We start from the raw sequence: 20,617 nt of genomic DNA on the forward strand, positions 1-20,617 counted from the left end.
CAAAGACACCATAACTGTACATCTATTAGCTAGCAATATTAAATGCAAAGGAATAATAAACATCTAACTGTTAAGCTATCACTCAATTGTTTACTGATTCACAGTGGGACTTGGTATTTCTTATCTAAAAATAAATTGAACTGCTTTCGACTTAAATTTTTTGAGTTAAGAATAAGCCAATTTTTGAAAAAGTGACTCCGAAATCATCCCAAATTTTTATTAGATTTTCTGATGCATACTGATTCTAGGCTATTAAATTATTTTCTAAATGCATTATGCTGTAGATAGGAGTGATGAATTCTCAATTTGCATTATCTACATGTATATTCTCTCCCACTCTCTCTCTCTCTCTCTTCAGGTTTTAGCTGCTTCTGATAGTGATGCTGATGAAGAGGTCTTACCCACGTCCGGAGGGGGACAGGGCAAAGGGCATGGCTTTGAGAGGAAGGCGGGGTCAATGGCGACAATGTCAGGCGGCAACGACATGATGTACATGGAATATTCAGCAAGAGCTAGACCACAGCATCCTTTATTTAGACTGAGACACTGAACTAATGTCATCGGCTAATGTACTGTATTGTATTATATCATGTCATGTGACTATCATGTGACGTTAATTACATGTACATGTACATGTAGGTGTATAGAATTAGAGTATCCACTTTTGGCGGAATATGATTTTCATAATGACACAGTCAATCCTGACATCAAGTGAACACATGTATGTGTACATGTAGTACATTTTGAAATTCATTTTTATAATGCAATTATTTATTTATTTATTTATTTACTTTTTTAGTATTGATCTTAAACCCACTACTATTCTAAGACCATATCAAGTATTTGTTGTCTATATAATGCATTTATTGTTATTTTATTATAATTGTTTTTTATTTATTCTTGTTAGGAGGGAAGATGTTTGGTAATGGAAGAGCAAGATCAGGAGTAATAGTATTACCTTGTGGTAAGTGAAGAGACATTTGTACATCTTCCTTCCTCTGGTTATATCTGTATAAACATGTATATGTACATACATGTATCTCTCCCTCTTTTTTTTTTCTCACTGTCTTCTTCTCTCATCAGGTGCTGGTAAGACACTGGTAGGAGTCGCAGCTGCTTGTACTGTGAGGAAACGCTGCATGGTATTATGTACCTCAGGTAATAGAATTGAAAAAATAAATAAAACTTATTTATTTGTTATTTTAAAACACCGCTCTTGGTTGTGCTTTTGGTGTGTGAAAAAAGTTTCTGGATAAAACCCGCTCGGAAGGTGGAATCGAATCACTGTGACGCTAATCACCTACAGGTCTGAAGCCTGCACACCACACCAGTGAAGCTCATCCGAGCAATAGTGGGAGAGAATAGTGTCCTTTTATATCTCATGATAGGGCATCTGAAGTATATTTTAAATAGCATCTGTTTTGATGGTTTAATTATTTGAAATAGTTACATTTGTACTATGCTTTTACGTGTGTGTTTATTGCTGGAATAATTTTACTATTTTTTATTTTAATTGTGAGTCAATGAATATGGTTAACACTATCATGATAGTAGTGTTGACCATAGTAATAGTATTATGTGTTATTACATAATGCATGTACAGTACATGTACTGTATAGTCTCTCTTAATGGACACTCTCTATAGCGTACACCTCAATTTAACAGACAGCACCTAGTGTACCAATTACATTCCTTACTGTATAAAATAACCTCTACATAAAGGATACCTCTGTATAACAGAGACACTGCCTTGCCCCAAAGTGTTCATTATATAGCAGCTACACTGTACATGTAATGTATCTACTATCACTCTTCCTCTCTCTCTCCATTAGTTGTGGCAGTAGAACAGTGGTGGTCCCAGTTCAAGTTATGGTCCAATATTGATATGAGTGTGGTCTGTAGGTTCACATCTGATGCTAAAGACAAACCATCACGTAAGACATGTGGCATTATGTAACCTAATGTATGTCATGTGACATATTATCATGTGACCTCTTAAGATCTCAGTCTTGCATAAAAATTTAGATTTCTTAAAACACTGTACGTTTGGTTTAATGCTGTAGTATAAAGCCATTCACCTTTTCACTGGTTGCTATGGTAAAGCCAGGTTTCATCTAATATCTATGGTTTCATTATGTACTATCATAACTTCCTTTAGTCACAAGACTATAGAATATTCCAAGTGGTCACCAGGGCTATCTTTCCCCAGGCTACTCTCATTCTCGTTCATTCCAACTTCTTCATTTCCTTATCATTCATTCTTGCTCTATCTTCATCTACCGTCTTCTACCTTTATCTCTCTTCATTTTTTGTTCTTGCTTTACTTACACAATTTTATTCTTTTCTTGAAATGGCATCCAAACCATCTTCATCTTCTTCTCCTGGTCTCCTCAAACTGGAGGAACAGCTCACCTGTCCTGTGTGTCTTGACCACTATACCAACCCTAAGACTTTACCTTGTCTACATTCATTCTGTAAGCACTGTCTGGAGGGATTACCTCTGGATAAGAAGAATGAGACCTATTACCTCTCTTGTCCCACTTGCCGTCATTGTACAGAGTTACCAGAAGAAGGAGCAGGAGCATTTCCTGTAGCATTCACTCTCAACAACCTCAAAGAGATATACAGTCTAATGAAGAAAGTAGTTGATCCTGAACAGGTAGTCACCTGTGACAACTGTACTACAGCTAATGCCACTGGATACTGCACAAACTGCAGTCAATTCCTTTGTACAGAATGTATCTCTATGCACAAGAAATGGGCTCTTTTTGCTAACCATCAGCTGACAAGTCTTGATGAGGTGACAGCCTCTGATGTCTTTTCTACTTCTCAATTGCTAGCTCCAGCTAAACAGGAGGCACCTCTCATTTGTCCCATACCAAGTCATGATGAGCCATTAAAGTATTACTGTGACACATGTGATGAATCTATCTGTCGTGATTGTATCATGCTGGCTCATAAAGATCACAAGTATAACCTAATAGCTGATAGTTTTACTAAACACAAAGAAGCACTGAAGAAATCTCTTAATCCGGTAAAAGGGAAAATTGAAGGACTCAAGAAGGTCCTGTCTGCTCTAGCAGAGAGAGAGGGTGAGATCAGAGAAAGAGGAGAAGGAGTCTTAGAAGAAATACATGAAATGGTAGAGGAAATGATGAATGTTCTTCGTGAGTCAGAGAAGAAACTGACTGAGCAGGCAAAGAGGGTCACTGATGATAAACTAAAGGTGCTGTCAGAGCAAATGAAATCAGCAGAAAAGAGTTTGAGTGTTCTGGAGGATGTTGAGGATTATGTGGAACAGAGTCTGAAGACAGGCAGTCCTCAACAAGTCCTGAGGTTTAAGAAACAGATGATGGAGCGTATGAGTGCAGTTACTGCAGGGATCAATGTGGAGGAGTTACATCCAAAGGAAAAGGCCAACTTTGTATTGAGTAAAGATATCAAATCGCTACATCACATTGGAGATATTGTGACCTACTCATCTACTGCACTACAGCAGTGTAGAGTGAAGAAGATTGATCGTATTACACCTGCTGGAACAGCAGTTTCATTTTCACTATCAATGGAGGTACCAGGTTCATCTCTTTTGTGTGTTCTCTTCTCTTCTCTGAGGTGTAGTCTAGTACCAGTTGGTAAAAGTGATGAACCCATTCACACTACAGTCACTACTACCAGCACTAATCCTGGAGTGTATAGGATACAGTGTAACCCTTCAACCAGTGGTACTCATACAGTAAAAGTACAAGTATATGATGTACACCTTGAGGATACCTCACTAGTCATCCCTTTCAATCCTTACCTTGATAACATCACTCCAGTACGTACTATAACTGAGCTTAACCATCCCTGTGGAGTTGCTGTAAGTAATGATAATCATGTTATAATAACTGAGTTGAATGGTCACTGTGTAACAATACTGGATAGAGAAGGAAAGAGAGTGAAATCATTAGGAGGGGAAGGAGGAAGTGGTAATGTCAAATTTTCTTCTCCTCGTGGTGTAACCATTACTCCAGACAAATTCATTCTTGTATCTGATGATCATAGGATCCAGAAGATAAGCATGGATGGATACCTTATAGCATCAGTTGGTAAATTTGGCAATAGACCGTTACAATTTAATGGTCCTTTTGGTGTAGCCATTTCTCCTGTAACAGGGAAGGTTTATATTGCTGATATGAATAATCATCATATACAAGTCTTGAATCCTGATCTGACCTTCTATCATTCATTTGGTAGTCATGGATCAGCTAATGGACGGTTTCAGTTTCCGCTAGGCATTGCTATTGACAGTCAAGGATTAGTGTATGTTGCGGATTGGGGTAATCATTGCATTCAGAAGTTCTCTCTAGATGGAAAGTTTGTGGGTCAGTTTGGTACATCTGGTCCTGGACAGCTTGATAGTCCAATTGGTATAACAATAGACACTGCAGCTACTGGTCTAGTGTATGTTAGTGAATGGGGTAATAATCGTATATCAGTCTTCACTAGTGATGGTGTGTTTGTTAGAAAGTTTGGAAGTAAAGGCAGTAATATTGATCAGTTTAATGATCCTTGCGGATCAGCATTAGATAAAGATGGATTCTTGTATGTTTGTGATTTTAATAATGGCCGACTTGTTGTTTATTAAATTTTTAGTTTTAATGTTGAGAGTGAGACATGCATTAACATTTACTATTAAAATGAAATTTAGTATTGAAACATGTACCATAAAAGGAGAAGGGTGGGAATAAAACCAAAAGATTAATTGTTAAAGGATATAAATCAATTATAGTACAAACTTTCAGTTTGTACTATAATTGATTTATATCCTTTCTCTATTTCTCATTGAATATCATCTTTTTAATTTAATTGTTTCACTTTCTCCCCTACCTCTCTCACCAGCTAACACCATGTGTAGTATTGCTATCAGTACTTATTCAATGGTGTCATACACTCAGAAGAGAGCATGGGACTCACAACAAGTACTGACACGTCACAACATAGGCACATGATGTCATTATTTTGTAATTAGGTAATGGACTTCTTACAGAATAGAGCTCGGAATGGGGACTGATGATATTAGATGGCAATAAATGATTATATTATTATTCAGTTTTATTATGTAGAAGTTCAGGTTTAGAAAATTGAATCTGGCCCTGCGAGACTACACAGCAAAGAGTTTGTGATTGATTTATGAATGATGTCAGTCCTGATCCGGCCTAATGCATCCTGAATCATGGATGTTGGGCAGCTAATATGGCAATGAGCCTAGCTGGATCTATCAGCCTTGATACAATCATGCTGGAATTCATACTGGTTCAGCCAGAGCAACATGTATGATTCAGCAATGATACCTGTCAGGCTGTATCAATACTGTAATCAGGCTCGATTCATTGATTCTGGGCAGTGTCTTGTATCATACATGCTAACTCTTGCCTGTGTAGTTCAGGTTCACTATATAAATGTGTGTACAGGCTCACTCACTGTGAGTTAGGAGAACCAAGAGGAGAACTTAGGACTAACAGCTACTCTGGTGAGACTGTGAGAGAAGACGATAAAATACAAGACCTTAATTTTCTGATCAGCCCTAAACTGTATGAGGCCAATTGGATGGAGTTACAGAACCTTCTAGAGTCCAATGTCAGAGGTGAGAGGGAGAGAATTCCAAAAAAATTCTCCAAAATTTTTATTACGTTTTCTGATACATATTGATGTACTTATGCTGTGTAGAAGTCTGAGCTGATTCCAGCATCAATTTTCTAAGTTATGACCATTTTTAGAAAATGCCAAAATCCTGAAAAGTACCGTGTGAACTATAGCGCATGGTTTTTCCAAAAATGGCTCCCAATTTTATTACATTTTCTAATACTATAAATTAAATAGTGAAAAGTTTTTGAGTGACAGGCTATTAAAAATTGGTTTTTAAGTGCAAAGCCCCTCCAACATATAATGAAAGATGAATTAATGAAGGATGATGATGATAATGTTTGTGATATAGATCTACTATCATCATTATCCTTCATTAATTGGTAGTTACAATGTCAACTTGATAGTTTTATATCCTGTTGTATTGTTTTTGTCAACCGATATGTTGATATGCTACTCACCAGGTGTTTTACCTGTTCATTGTTTACTAATATGTGATACAGGTGTGTATAGTTAACCCTTTGGTAATATTCAGGTACATTCAGTTTTAATATTCAGTAAAGAATCACAATAATTAACAAAGACACCATAACTGTACATCTATTAGCTAGCAATATTAAATGCAAAGGAATAATAAACATCTAACTGTTAAGCTATCACTCAATTTTTTACTGATTCACAGTGGGATTTGGTATTTCTTATCTAAAAATAACTTGATTGAACTGCTTTTAACTTAAATTTTTTGAGTTAAAAATAAGCCAATTTTTGAAAAAATGACTCCGAAATCATCCCAAATTTTTATTAGATTTTCTGATGCATACTGATTCTAGGCTATTAAATTAGTTTCGAAGTGCAGTATGCTGTAGATAGGAGTGATGAATTCTCAATTTGCATTATCTACATGTATATTCTCTCCCACTCTCTCTCTCTCTCTCTCTCTTCAGGTTTTAGCTGCTTCTGATAGTGATGCTGATGAAGAGGTCTTACCCACGTCCGGAGGGGGACAGGGCAAAGGGCATGGCTTTGAGAGGAAGGCGGGGTCAATGGCGACAATGTCAGGCGGCAACGACATGATGTACATGGAATATTCAGCAAGAGCTAGACCACAGCATCCTTTATTTAGACTGAGACACTGAACTAATGTCATTGGCTAATGTACTGTATTGTATTATATCATGTCATGTGACTATCATGTGACGTTAATTACATGTACATGTACATGTAGGTGTATAGAATTAGAGTATCCACTTTTGGCGAAATATGATTTTCATAATGACACAGTCAATCCTGACATCAAGTAAACACATGTACGTGTACATGTAGTACATTTTGAAATTCATTTTTATATTGCAATTATTTATTTATTTATTTTTTATTTATTTTTAGTATTGATCTTAAACCCACTACTATTCTAAGACCATATCAAGTATTTGTTGTCTATATAATACATTTATTATTATTATATTTAAATTATTTTAATTTAAATAAATTTATAATAATTACATACAATTGTACATTATGTTTGTTATTTAAATTATTTATTTTTATTTATAGGGGAAAAGTTTAAGGAAGATGTTTGGTAATGGAAGAGCAAGATCAGGAGTAATAGTACTACCTTGTGGTAAGTGAAGAGACATTAGTACATCTTCCTTCCTCTGGTTATATCTGTATAAACATGTATATGTACATACATGTATCTCTCCCTCTTTTTTTCTTTCTCACTGTCTTCTTCTCTCATCAGATGCTGGTAAGACACTGGTAGGAGTCATGGCTGCTAGTACAGTAAGGAAATGCTGCATGGTATTATGTACATCAGGTAATAGAATTTAAGAATAAATAAAACTTATTTATTTGTTACTTTAAAACACTGCTCTTGGTTGTGTCCACCTTTTTAAAAAAATTAAGTTATGCTTGTGCTTGTGGTGTGCGAAAAAAAAGTTTCTGGATAAAACCCGCTTGGAAGGTGGAATCGAACCACTGTGACGCTAATCACCTACAGGTCTGAAGCCTGCACACCACACCAGTGAAGCTCATCCGAGCAATAGTGGGAGAGAATAGTGTCCTTTTATATCTCATGATAGGGCAGCTGAAGTATATTTTAAATAGCATCTGTTTTGATGGTTTAATTATTTGAAATAGTTACATTTGTACTATGCTTTTACGTGTGCGTTTATTGCTGGAATAATTTTACTATTTTTTATTTTAATTGTTAGTCAATGAATATGGTTAACACTATCATGATAGTAGTGTTGACCATAGTCATAGTATTATGCGTTATTACATAATACATGTACTGTATAGTCTCTCTTAATGGACACTCTCTATAGCGTACACCTCCATTTAACGGACAGCACCTAGTGTACCAATTACATTCCTTACTGTATAAAATAACCTCTACATAAAGGATACCTCTGTATAACAGAGACACTGCCTTGCCCCAAAGTGTTCATTATATAGAGGCTACACTGTACATGTAATGTATCTACTATCACTCTTCCTCTCTCTCTCCATTAGCTGTGGCAGTGGAGCAGTGGTGGTCCTAGTTCAAGTTATGGTCCAATATTGATATGAGTGTGGTCTGTAGGTTCACATCTGATGCTAAAGATAAACCATCACATAAGACATGTGGCATTATGTAACCTAATGTATGTCATGACATATTATCAGTTTTTCATTGTCATTTCATTAACATAATGCACAAAAATGCCACTCTACATTCAAAATGTACATGCAGTTGTACTAAATTAAGTACGGTACTTGTTAAGCATTGTCATTACTAGTACATGTACATGTAAATCATGTAATGATGGGCCAAACTTCATCTTTTTCTGGACCTGGTGCATACTATGGGAAAGGAATTTTATCACTATTAAGCTATTATAACTGCTTGTAGTGACAAGACTATAGAATATTCCAAGAGGTCATCAGGGCTATCTTTCCCCAGGCTACTCTCATTCTCGTTCATTCCAACTTCTTTATTTTCTTATCGTTTGTTCTTGCTCTATTTTCATTTACCGTCTTCTACCTTTATCTCTCTTCATTTTTCGTTCTTGCTTTACGTACACAATTTTATTCTTTTCTTGAAATGGCAACCAAACCATCTTCATCTTCTCCTGGTCTCCTCAAACTGGAGGAACAGCTCACCTGTCCTGTGTGTCTTGACCACTATGCCAACCCTAAGACTTTACCTTGTCTACATTCATTCTGTGAGCACTGCCTGGAAGGATTACCTCTGGATAAGAAGAATGAGACCTATTACCTCTCTTGTCCCACTTGTCGTCATTGTACAGAGTTACCAGAAGAAGGAGCAGGAGCCTTTCCTGTAGCATTCACTCTCAACAACCTCAAAGAGATATACAGTCTAATGAAGAAAGTAGCTGATCCTCAACAGGTCACCTGTGACAACTGTACTACAGCTAATGCCACTGGATACTGCAAAGACTGCAGTAAGTTCCTTTGTACAGAATGTGATGGAGTACACAAGAAATGGGGCCCAACCTCTAACCATCAGCTAACAAGTCTTGATGAGGTGACAGCCTCTGATGTCTCTTCTACTTCTCAATTGCTAGCTCCAGCTAAACAGGAGGCACCTTTCATTTGTCCCATACCAAGTCATGATGAGCCATTGAAGTATTACTGTGACACATGTGATGAATCTATCTGTCGTGATTGTATCATGCTGGCTCATAAAGATCACAAGTATAACCTAATAGTTGATTGTTTTACTAGACACAAAGAAGCATTGGAGAAATCTCTTAATCCTGTAAAAGGGAAAATTGAAGGACTCAAGAAAGTCCTGTCTGCTCTAGCAGAGAGAGAGGGTGAGATCAGAGAGAGAGGAGAAGGAGTCTTAGAAGAAATACATGAAATGGTAGAGGAAATGATAAATGTTCTTCGTGAGTCAGAGAGGAAACTGACTGAGCAGGCAAAGAGGGTCACTGATGCTAAACTAAAGGTGCTGTCAGAGCAAATGAAATCAGCAGAAATGAGTTTGAGTGTTCTGGAGGATGTTGAGGATTATGTGAAACAGAGTCTGAAGACAGGCAGTCCTCAACAAGTCCTGAGGTGTAAGAAACAGATGATGGAGCGTATGAGTGAAGTTACTGCAGGGATCAATGTGGAAGAGTTACATCCAAAGGAAAAGGCCGACTTTGTATTGAGTAAAGATATCAAATCGCTACATCACATTGGAGACATTATCATACCACCACAATATAGAATAAAGAGTGATCATAATACACCTGCTGGTGAAGCAGTTTCGTTTTCACTATCAATGGAGGCACCAGATTCATCTGTTTTGTGTGTTCCCGTCTCTTCTCTGAGGTGTAGTCTAGTACCAATTGGTAAAGGTGATCAACCCATTCACACTACAATCACTACCACCAGCACTGATCCTGGAGTGTATAGGATACAGTGTAAGCCTTCAACCAGTGGTATTCATACAGTAAAAGTACAAGTATATGATGTACACCTTGAGGATACCTCACTAGTCATCCCTATCAATCCTTACCTTTATAACATCACTCCAGTACGTACTATAACTGGACTTAAGTGTCCCTGGGGAGTTGCTGTAACTGATGATAATCATGTTATAGTAACTGAGCATGATGGTAACTGTGTAACAATACTGGATAGAGAAGGAAAGAAAGTGAAATCATTAGGAGGGGAAGGAGGAAGTGGTAATATTGAATTTTCTTCTCCTCGTGGTGTAGCCATTACTCCAGACAAATTCATTCTTGTATCTGACGATCACAGGATCCAGAAGATAAGCATGGATGGATACCTTATAGCATCAATTGGTGAGGAGGAGGAGGGCAGTGGACCACTACAATTCAATGAACCTTTTGGTATAGCCATTTCTCCTATAACAGGACAGGTTTATATTGCTGATAGGGATAATCATCGTATACAAGTCTTGAATCCTGATCTAACCTTCTCTCATTCACTTGGTAGTGAAGAATCAGCTAATGGACAGTTACATGTAAGCCTCCCTTTAGACATTGCTATTGACTGTCAAGGATTAGTGTATGTTACTGATAGTGATAATCATCGCATTCAGAAGTTCTCTCCAGATGGAAAGTTTGTGCGTCAGTTTGGTACTTATGGACCTGGTTCTGATGAGCTTAATAGTCCAATATGTATAGCAATAGACACTGCAGCTACTGGTTTAGTGTATGTTAGTGAAGAGGGCAATCATCGTATATCAGTCTTCACTAGTGATGGTGTGTTTGTTAGTAAGTTTGGAAATTATGGCCGTAATATTGATCAGTTTAATGATCCTTATGGATTAGCATTAGATAAAGATGGATTCTTATATGTTTGTGATTGGAGGAATAAACGGCTTGTTGTTTATTAGACTTAACTTTATTATTCATGATAGATTTACTTTTATAGCTGAATTACCAATGAATTTTTTACATTATTTTATGACAATCCCTTCTATTTTAATAATTATTGTATTTGCACTGTTTTAAACATGAACCGGTAGTATTGTAAAAATAGATAAAGTGTTATTTTTCTCTTATTTTTCTCATTTCTCATAATGCATTATTAATAAATAGCCAAGCCATTTTTCATGTAACTTTGATATTTCAATAATTATTTCATATTTTTTAATATTTCCCATCAGCTAACAGCAGTATTGCTATCAGTACTTATTCAATGGTATCATACACTCAGAAGAGAGCATGGGACTCACAACAAGTACTGACACATGATAGTCACATGACAATCATGTGATAGTCATGTGATAGTCAAATGATGTCATTATTGTATTGTTAGGTAATGGATTTCTTACAGAATAGAGAATGGGGAGTGAAGATATTTAGTAAATACCGTACAAGATGATTTATTGGCGAGAAATTAATATTGGCAATCGGCAGTTTTAAGAAATTGCCCATATAAAATCCACCATTTTGTCTCCAAATTTTTGTCGGTCAAAGTTTTCCTCAAATTCGTCAGGTATTTTTGCTTGACGAAATTTTTAACTGATAAAATTTTTATTCCACATGGGTAGTAAGCAGATTAATAACAAAAATGTTTTATTCACAAAAATTAATTTTATCAAGAAATTAAGATTTTGGAAAAATTTATGACTATTAAAAATTTGGAGCTATACGGTACATGTACATGTATATTCTCTCCCTCTCTCTCTCTCTCTCTCTCTCTCTCTCTCTTTTCTTCAGGTTTTAGCTGCTTCTGATAGTGATGCTGATGAAGAGGTCTTGTCCACGTCCGGAGGGGGACAAGGAAAAGGGCGTGGCTTTGAGAGGAAGGCAGGGTTAATGGCAACAATGTCAGGCGACAACGACATGATGTACATGGAGTATTCAGCAAGAGCAAGACCACAGCATCCTTTATTTAGACTGAGACACTGAACTAATGTCATCCTAATGTACTGTATTGTATTGTATTTTATGATCATGATAATTGTTGGCATCACGCTTGTGATTTAAAATCATGATATTGAAATCAAATCATGATAGTGATCAAATTGGAATCGTTGGTGTTAAATGCTTGCATCAACTTGCAATTTGCAAAGCTAATCAGCTAAAAAATTCTGAGAATGTCTATTATTAATTATTTTTAGTAATTAAATTATGGTCATGTTTTCAATGCATGTAAAAGGATATGCAATTGTGTCTTCCCGGATATCATTTCAGGAAGTATTTAGTATCCGGAAACCACGTGGAGCAACTATGGGCGTACACGTCAGCTTTCAAACGGACCAATCAGAATTACCCACGCCAGGGCCCATGCGCCAAAAAAGGGCAGCCTCGTGCAGCAGCTGTACAACCAAAAAAAAGGAGAAAAGAGGGTGGGTTGTGTTTTTTAGATTATCCAGGAACAAGAGAAGAACATGAAGACATTACTGCTCCTAACTGCACTCCTAGTTACTGCTCTAGCCGAGCCGCAGGTATATTTCAAGGAGACTTTTGAAGATGGAGGTAAAAACAGCAGTAATTTAGTGCTTTAGCTTGTTACCTCCCTCTCTCTACAGCCTCGTGGTCGGATAGATGGGTCTATTCCAAGCACAAGTCTGATTATGGAAAGTTTGAGCTGACGGCTGGAAAGTTTTATGGAGACGCCGAGAAAGACAAGGGTAAAGAAAGAAAATAGATATTAGCTGATTTGGTTGTAATTATGTGCCAAAAGCAAGTGATATTTGTATTTTAGCTGTAGCAGTGAGGTTTGAAGCAGAATCATGTTCTTGAACAATAAACTGTGCTATTTATACATGTACATGTATATACAGTTTTTAGATCAATATGTACATATATTGGTCGTAATAATTATCATTTTTTTCTCTCAGGCTTACAGACTAGCCAGGATGCTAGGTTTTATGCTGCTTCCTCTTCATTCGACAAGTTTTCAAACGCCGACAAGACACTAGTGGTACAATTCACTGTAAAACACGAGCAGAAGATTGACTGTGGAGGAGGCTATGTGAAGGTAAGAGAGAGAGAGAGATGTACATGTACATGTAGCTTTGAAATATTATCAATGGAGAAAGACATGCATAATGCTCATGTACATGTACATGAATGTAGCTTTTAATGCAATAGAGAAGTATAATTACATGTACATGTACATACATGTACATATATTTTGTAGTTAATTTTTTCTGTAGTTATAGAAGGAGGGAGAGAGAGAGAAGGGGGAGAAATAGCTGCAAAAGAGGGTGGTATTTTGTAATGTTGCTAATTAATCCAGTTAGGTTTTTACGGGTCGGGTTTCATACTGCTATCATGCTAAGGTTTTAAAAGCAGCTGCCAGTATCATTACCAGAGCAGGGCCTTAATGTGCAGCTGGTGGAGTTTGTTTTAGTTTTTAAATAAACGTCAGGTGTCGTTTCAGAGCCTAACAAGAGTTTAGGTTTAGAACCTTTTAGTATACATATTTAATTACCAGCTGTGTGGGCGGGTGGGGATTTCTACTTACTATATTACTTAATGGAATCTTCTTTAGTGTGTGCATGTTCATGTACATGTATTCTGTGTTGTGGTAGAAGTATATATGTTGGTTAGTATTGGTATTTTAAGTTTCATATTCATAATCTCTAATATAGAGTACATGTACATGTACATGTACATTGAAAATAACAGATACATTGTGTATACATATTCACAGTTAAATATACTTGTAGTTTCATAATCTCTCGAGGTTTTTAGTATTCATAACATACCTACATGTACATGTACAATACATTAAGAGATCTCACTGGATGATCCATCATGTATAACATTGATAATATCATACCCTTTATTTATATACATGTACATGTACATGTATGTACATGTACATGTTGTAATAGCTGAAATTACATGAGTGATTTGACCTATTAGTTTTCTATTGCTTTTTTTTGAAGAATTGTATAGTCCCAGACTTTTATACCGAATTGAATATGTATTCATCAATTATCCTTGTCATTATGGCCTTTGCTCTTGTGCACCTGCTTATAATGGCTTCTCTCTTTACAGTATTTACTTGTTTGAGGTTTTCTAGTAGTACTCTACTCTTCTTCTCAATCATTCATTGATTGGTTAAATGAACAATTAGCTCTTTGTCCTTCTCTGTACATGTACATGTACCTGCCAAAGCAACTTGGATAGAGTTTGGGTATTGAGTTTGTGGTTTACTAAGATATACTGAGATGTCTAATTTGATTATACATGTGACTGAGTTTATGTTTTTGTATAACTCTAGGATTTAATTATGTTGCTATATTGTATATACTTTTGAATTAAATTTACCAATATTTATTATTTCTTCTCTCTCTCTCTCCCTCTCTCCCCTCCCTCTCTCTCCCTCCCTCTCTCTCTCTCTCTCCCTCCCTCTCTCTTTCTTTCTCCCTCCCTCTCTCCCTCTTTCTCTCTCTAGATCTTCCCAAGTACCCTGGATCAAGCCGACATGCATGGAGACTCAAACTACAACATCATGTTCGGTAAGCCACACCTCTCTTCTCAAACCCCGCCCTAACCACACCCTACAGGACCTGACATCTGCGGCCCCGGAACCAAGAAAGTCCACGTCATCTTCCAATACAAGGGAAAGAACCTCCTGATCAAGAAGGAGATCCGTTGCAAGGACGACGAATTCACTCACCTCTACACACTCATAGTTCGACCTGATAATACTTACGAGGTTAAGATTGACAATGAGAAGGCTCAGAGTGGGTCTCTCGAGGAAGACTGGGACTTCTTACCTCCAAAGAACATTCCTGATCCAGAGGCGTCCAAACCATCCGATTGGGATGATAGAGCTAAGATTGATGACCCTGATGACAAGAAACCAGAGGTGGGCACCAATTGGAATTATTATATAAAACCTATAGTATTTTTATTTTATTTTAAATTTTATTCTTTCTTGGTGGGTGTTTATTGGAATTATTATGTATATACATGTATAGTTGTGTATCTTTTTTTAATTTTATTCTTTTTTCTCTCTCTCTCTCTCCTTATTCTCCTTATTTAGGATTGGGATAAGCCTGAACACATTGCTGATCCAGAGGCCACTAAACCCGATGACTGGGATGATGACACTGATGGAGAGTGGGAACCACCTATGATCTCTAACCCTGAATACAAGGTGACCATGACTTTAAACCACCATGAAAAGATAATTACCATTTACATGTACATGTACTATAACAAATGAAATACATAAAGGGAGCTAAGGAGACTTGGTCTCTTGAATTTTCCCATTGTTCAGCTTTTTTTGCTATATTTATTAAGTCTCCAATTTTTAGTTAGATTTAACAATGATAATTACTCTCTCTCTCTCCTTAGGGTGAGTGGAAGCCTAAGCAGATTGATAATCCTGCTTACAAAGGAGAATGGGTTCATCCCGAGGTACCTAATCCCGAGTATGAGGCTGACTCTAACCTTTATAAATATGAGGACTTTGGAGTTATTGGTATCGACATCTGGCAGGTATAACAGAGTAATAGTCACTTTATTTTAATATATTTTGTTATTTATATAAAGTTAAATTATTAGTACATGTTGTATGTGTGTTATACAATGTTCATTACTTGTAACGGTACGCCCCACGATGCTATTACGAGGTTGGGATGGTTTATAAAGAGAGCTACTCAGCTACTAATGCTGTCGTCGTGTATTTCTGGAACCTCATTTCACAAATTTTTGGAAGGGACTACTAATATTAGTCCCTGATTTACATTAACAGCAAACATTAAGTTTTAGTGTGTGTGTGTGTGTGTGTGTGTGTGTGTGTGTGTGTGTGTGTGTGTGTGTGTGCTAATTCTTTTTAATAACTGGCTCAAGCCCTTACAAGAATTTCTGTCTGTATGTATGTACATTTGGGTGTGACTGGTAGGTGTGGTCACAAGCCCCTCAATGTTTTACATTCTTTTTAGTCACATGTGTTAGACAATGTTCATTACTTGTAACGGTACGCCCCACGATGCTATTACGAGGTTGGTATGATTTATAAAGACAGTTGCTGGGTCCTAGTAGTAATACGGCACTTTGACCCATTTAGAAAAAATTCAGGTTACAATTTTTGGAAGGGGCCATTATAAGCCCCTGATTGATATTAAAATTATGTGTCTGTGTGTGTTTTATGTTAATTCTTCGTAGTTAGTGCATCTTGTACATACATGTATGTTAGACAATGTTCATTACTTGTAACGGTACGCCCCACGATGCTATTACGAGGTTGGTATGGTTTATAAAGAGAGCCACTGATGCTTTAAGAATGCTTTTAATTATTATATTGAAGTGACACAAATTTTTGGAAGGGACTAATGTTAGTCCCTGATTGATATCAACAGTAAACATTAAAATGTAGTGTGTGTGTGTGTGTGTGTGTGTGTGTATTTTATGTGATTTATTTATGTTAATTTCTACAGGTTAAATCTGGCACCATTTTTGATAATTTCTTGATAACTGATGACGAAGCATACGCCGAGACCTTTGGCAGAGAAACCTGGGGAGCAACCAAAGACCCTGAGAAGAAAATGAAAGATGCAGTAAGTACATAGAGAAAGGGAGAGAGTGAGGGCTTTGTCCCATACACTGTATGGGCACATCTATTGCAGGTAGTTCTGGGTTACTTTGACAAAACTATTGTCCAGGATAGAAAGCTGCTTTATTTAAGCAAATAAATTTATTGTGTTCTGTGTGTATTTGTGGGGCTTAGGGATCTACTGTCCTTAAACTTTTTAATATATTCTTTTTTTTTCTCCCTTTATAGCAAGATGAGGAGGAAAGGAAGAAGCGTGAAGCAGAAGAGGCTGAGAGAAAGGCTAAAGAAGATGCAGAGGCTGCCGAACAGGAAGAAGTATGTAATGACAAGAAAATATAATAATAATAATTGTATTATATTTGCATTTTTACAATAAGCATTATATTTACAGTAAAATCAATATTCTCAATACTTGTGTATTCCCCTATTTATATGCTTTGCTTTGTGAATCAGTCAAATTAATCAGTCAAAATTATGGTGTGGTTATTATACTAAGATTATTTTATTATTCCTCTGTTAAAATACAATATATAATATTAATCCTCTCTCCAGGCTGAAGATGATGATGAAGAGAGCAAGGGTGATGGAGACGATGAGTCTAAGGACGACGAAGGAGATGACACCGAAACTGATGACGCAGCCAAAGACGAGCTCTGAGAGAAGCTGATCAACTAGCCATAGGAGCAATTTAAAATTATTATTATTATAATTTAAATAATATAATAGACGTTGTCTTTTTCTCTTCTTTCCGCTGTGACTTTGCTATTTGGCTATTATTATTATTATTAGTTCTCATATTATTATTATTATTATTATTATTTCTTGTCCCTCCTCTCCTGTATTATCTGTATACTTATATTATTTCGATTTAAAAAAACTTCCAAAAATTTGAAAAAAAATGTCAATAGGAAAGTTGGAATTTTTCTACAATTTTTAGCATTTTAAATTCCACTTGATAATTGCTGCAACAAAGACACTTGATATAAATTTTTTAATATTTTGAATGGTATCAACTGAAAATTATTACCCGTATATAATGAAATGAAATATAAATCAAATAAATAAATTAATATTGTGTTATATTATTCTTGACATCAATAGGCTTGCTATAGAATTACTGCTACTACTAGCGATGTCATTGAGGGACTTAGGAAGAATGCTTCTCCTCATTTGTATATCAGATTTTATCTGTAAAAGAAAAAAAGAAGCATTAAATTTAATCACAAAAGTATCCCGAAAGTATACTAAAAATATACAAAGGTATACAGGGATATACTGACCTTGTTATACAGTGCGACTCCTGATATAGCTATTACCATTCCCAGTGCGTTGTAGGGGGTGACTGGATTCCGTAGAAACACGAGTGACGTTGTGATCACTATGATCCTCTTGCTGGCGTTAGCGACCGAGTAACCCACTGGAGAAATGAGAGAGAGGAGAGAAAATGAGACAATGCTTTGAATGAAACTCATGATAGCACTAGTGGCTAACATGAGACCCAACCAACTGATGTGTTGAATCTAATAAGAGATAAAGAGAGAGATGGTTTTACTGTACTACATGTATTAATGATATTTTCTGATGCGTATTGATGTACTTATGCTGTGTAGCAAGTTTGAGCTGATTCCAAGCATTTTTAAAAATGTGCCAATTTTTGAAAAAAATCCCTGTACTAGAGCCCGTGGTTTTTTCCGAAAAATGGCCCAAAAATCACTCCCAATTTTTATTACTTTTTCTGATATATATTGATGTACTTATGATGTGTAGAAAGTTTGAGCCGATTCCGACTAAAATTTTTCAAGTTACAACCATTTTAAGAAAACGCCAAAATTCGGAAAAATCCCTGTACTATAGCCCATGGTTTTTTCCAAAAAATGGCAAAAAAATAACCCCCAATTTTTATTACATTTTCTGATAGATATTGATGTCCTTATGCTGTGTAACAAGTTTGAGCTGATTCCGACTTAAATTTTTCAAGTTATGGCCATTTTTAAAAATTGGCCAAAGTCTGAAAAAATCCCTGTACTATAGCCCATGGTTTTTTCCGAAAAATGGTTCAAAAATCACCCCCAATTTTTATTACATTTTCTGATACATATTGATGTACTTATGCTGTGTAGAAAGTTTGAGCTGAATCCGACTTCAATTTTTCAAGTTACGGCCATTTTAAAAAACAATATTCACATTTACCTTGTATACATTATTGACAATATTCCATACATCAAAGTACATCCACGTAGGAAATAAGAATATTGTAGCTAACTGAGTCAATAAAAGCAACAGTCTTAAGTGATTAATCTGCACTTCCCTCATACTCTATAATATAAGGAAAAAATTTAATCTATTTATAGATGAAATTCTAAAAATAGTATCGCAATTATGTACATGTAATAAAGCTCTATCATCAAGATCAGCTTAATAGAGTAATAATAATACCGTATACTGGAATATTTTCGCGTCGCTAAATTTTCACGAATTTTGCATTTGTAGGATTTCACGAAATAATATTTTCGCGAATAGCTTGTAAACTCCACCACGTGGCAATGGAAATTCAGAATTTCACGATTTTTATTTTCGCGACGGAGTAAGAAAATGCGAAATCTGCAAAAATTTGGCTACTCGAAAATTTCCCAGTATACAGTAGATTATTATGATACTATTTATAGATTAGTACTGTACTATTAATAGATTATTGCTACTATTAATAGGCTTGTTACTGATAGAGTAACATTGATAATAATAATGTTACCTTTTTAGAATATATGTTAGTCAATGCAAACAGTAGCGTAGCCAGTGTAGCTGATATCATTCCAATCATGTCAAAACTCAGTTCAGTGACAGTAGCCATCAGTACTCCACACACAATTGGCAGTAAACTAACATATACCTACAAATAATAGTATATAAATGGAATTGTGTTTTCATTTAGTAGTAGTATAATACAATGAAGTAATAAATAAATATTAAATAATTTTAGTAAATCGTATATAATGAAATTGCGAAATTTATTGTGTGTCAAGAATAATAATAATATTATTATTTTAGTAATAATTATTTTGACTAGGTTGTGGCGTGTTTATTAAATAAGTTTATTCGTACTAGTGTATTGTTTCAAGGTTGGGTCGTGTGGTTGTATGGAGTAATAGTCAAAATTAGAGGAAATATAAATATTAAATACCTTCCATGAGTAAGATTCTTTTAAAATTATTGTTGAAAGGACTACTGTAAATAATGGAACTAAAGCCTAGGGAAAGAGAGAGAAGAGAGGGAGAGAGATAAGGGAAGGAGAGAGAAAGAGAGGGAGATTGTCGTAGTTACTAAAATATCATGATTTGCTTACCTTGACTATTTTTGAAATCAAAAACAATACCGATCATAAAGGAAAGTATTATAGAAAATAAAAACAATAATAGTAACTTGTTGTTGTCCTAATTACAGGGGCTCACTCACCAGTATGCAGGTAAGAAACTGGAACTCTCCACAAGCTAAAGTGGCTCGATATTGATCCCAGTCCTTTACTGATAGCTAGCGGAATGAGTCTCTTAATATAGAACCTCTTGCTTAAATGAGGCGTGGGCGGGATGTCGAGGAGAGTTAGGGCTGGCCCTAATAGACAGTTCATTGCTAATAAATGAAGCATTGATACCTAGAGTAGAGAGAGGGGGGAGGGAGGGACAGAAAAGATCAACAAATTATAAAACAAGAAATAAGATATGATGCTTGTACTATAACTACAAGCCTATGGTATTAACTTGTAAAAGAAGTAACAAGTACAACAATCGCTAGTGTCATTCAAATACCAACAGTGTATTCATCTCTGACTTACTGTCATAGGATAAGGAAAAATTGATAGAGCCTTCTTTGCAGCGATGCTGTTACCGGCCCCGCTGACATACCAGAGGAGGCAGAGACAGATCACTTTTGTTGCTGTACTCCTCATCTTTTCCTTTTCGACGACCGCAAAGAGAAAGAGGAAGTGAAACGAATAAGCTCATCCAGTTTT

At 36.0% G+C, this 20,617-nt stretch overlaps 4 protein-coding genes and 1 long non-coding RNA gene across 7 annotated transcripts in view; 4 read left to right on the forward strand and 1 right to left on the reverse strand.

The window, feature by feature from the left end:
- Positions 1-128, forward strand: part of LOC100639240 (TFIIH basal transcription factor complex helicase XPB subunit-like) — an 8,495-nt gene extending 8,367 nt beyond the window's left edge. The window contains exon 31 of the mRNA XM_019998917.1: positions 105-128. Within this exon, the coding sequence (XP_019854476.1) occupies positions 105-128 (24 nt within the window). The remainder of the gene's footprint in view (positions 1-104) is intronic.
- A 4,925-nt stretch (positions 129-5,053) lies between these two features.
- Positions 5,054-8,323, forward strand: LOC109583539 (TFIIH basal transcription factor complex helicase XPB subunit-like). Of its 3 annotated transcripts, none has more exons than XM_019998933.1 (6): positions 5,054-5,626; positions 6,570-6,932; positions 7,012-7,051; positions 7,180-7,246; positions 7,367-7,441; positions 8,140-8,323. In XM_019998933.1, exons 2-6 carry the CDS (start codon positions 6,886-6,888, stop codon positions 8,166-8,168), a joined length of 258 nt encoding a protein of 85 aa, XP_019854492.1. In that variant the 5' UTR covers positions 5,054-5,626; positions 6,570-6,885; the 3' UTR covers positions 8,169-8,323. The 3 variants fall into 3 exon arrangements, with proteins under 3 accessions (XP_019854492.1, XP_019854491.1, XP_019854493.1); XM_019998932.1 differs by having other exon boundaries at positions 6,570-6,922; XM_019998934.1 differs by lacking the exon at positions 7,367-7,441 and having other exon boundaries at positions 6,570-6,922.
- A 2,207-nt stretch (positions 8,324-10,530) lies between these two features.
- On the forward strand, positions 10,531-12,085 carry LOC109583541 (uncharacterized). Its single transcript, XR_002185571.1, has 2 exons — positions 10,531-11,452; positions 11,811-12,085. It is a non-coding gene; the product is annotated as an uncharacterized LOC109583541 (long non-coding RNA).
- Positions 12,086-12,387: 302 nt separating this feature from the next.
- LOC100638732 (calreticulin-like) lies at positions 12,388-17,513 on the forward strand. Its single transcript, XM_003388026.3, has 10 exons — positions 12,388-12,572; positions 12,626-12,727; positions 12,938-13,077; positions 14,506-14,569; positions 14,618-14,922; positions 15,100-15,213; positions 15,414-15,557; positions 16,499-16,618; positions 16,843-16,929; positions 17,167-17,513. The coding sequence occupies exons 1-10, from the start codon at positions 12,485-12,487 to the stop codon at positions 17,269-17,271; spliced, it is 1,269 nt and encodes a 422-aa protein (XP_003388074.1). The 5' UTR covers positions 12,388-12,484; the 3' UTR covers positions 17,272-17,513.
- A 78-nt stretch (positions 17,514-17,591) lies between these two features.
- LOC100639494 (solute carrier family 35 member E1-like) lies at positions 17,592-20,609 on the reverse strand. The gene is made up of 8 exons (XM_011406917.2): positions 20,441-20,609; positions 20,065-20,260; positions 19,955-19,959; positions 19,793-19,858; positions 19,364-19,501; positions 18,805-18,930; positions 17,895-18,134; positions 17,592-17,802 (listed from the first exon to the last, which is right to left on the reverse strand). Exons 1-8 carry the CDS (start codon positions 20,552-20,554, stop codon positions 17,692-17,694), a joined length of 996 nt encoding a protein of 331 aa, XP_011405219.1. The 5' UTR covers positions 20,555-20,609; the 3' UTR covers positions 17,592-17,691.
- Positions 20,610-20,617: the final 8 nt, after the last annotated feature.

Source organism: Amphimedon queenslandica, unplaced genomic scaffold, assembly GCF_000090795.2.
Source record: "Amphimedon queenslandica unplaced genomic scaffold, v1.1 AMPQUscaffold_13299, whole genome shotgun sequence".
NCBI lineage: Eukaryota > Metazoa > Porifera > Demospongiae > Haplosclerida > Niphatidae > Amphimedon > Amphimedon queenslandica.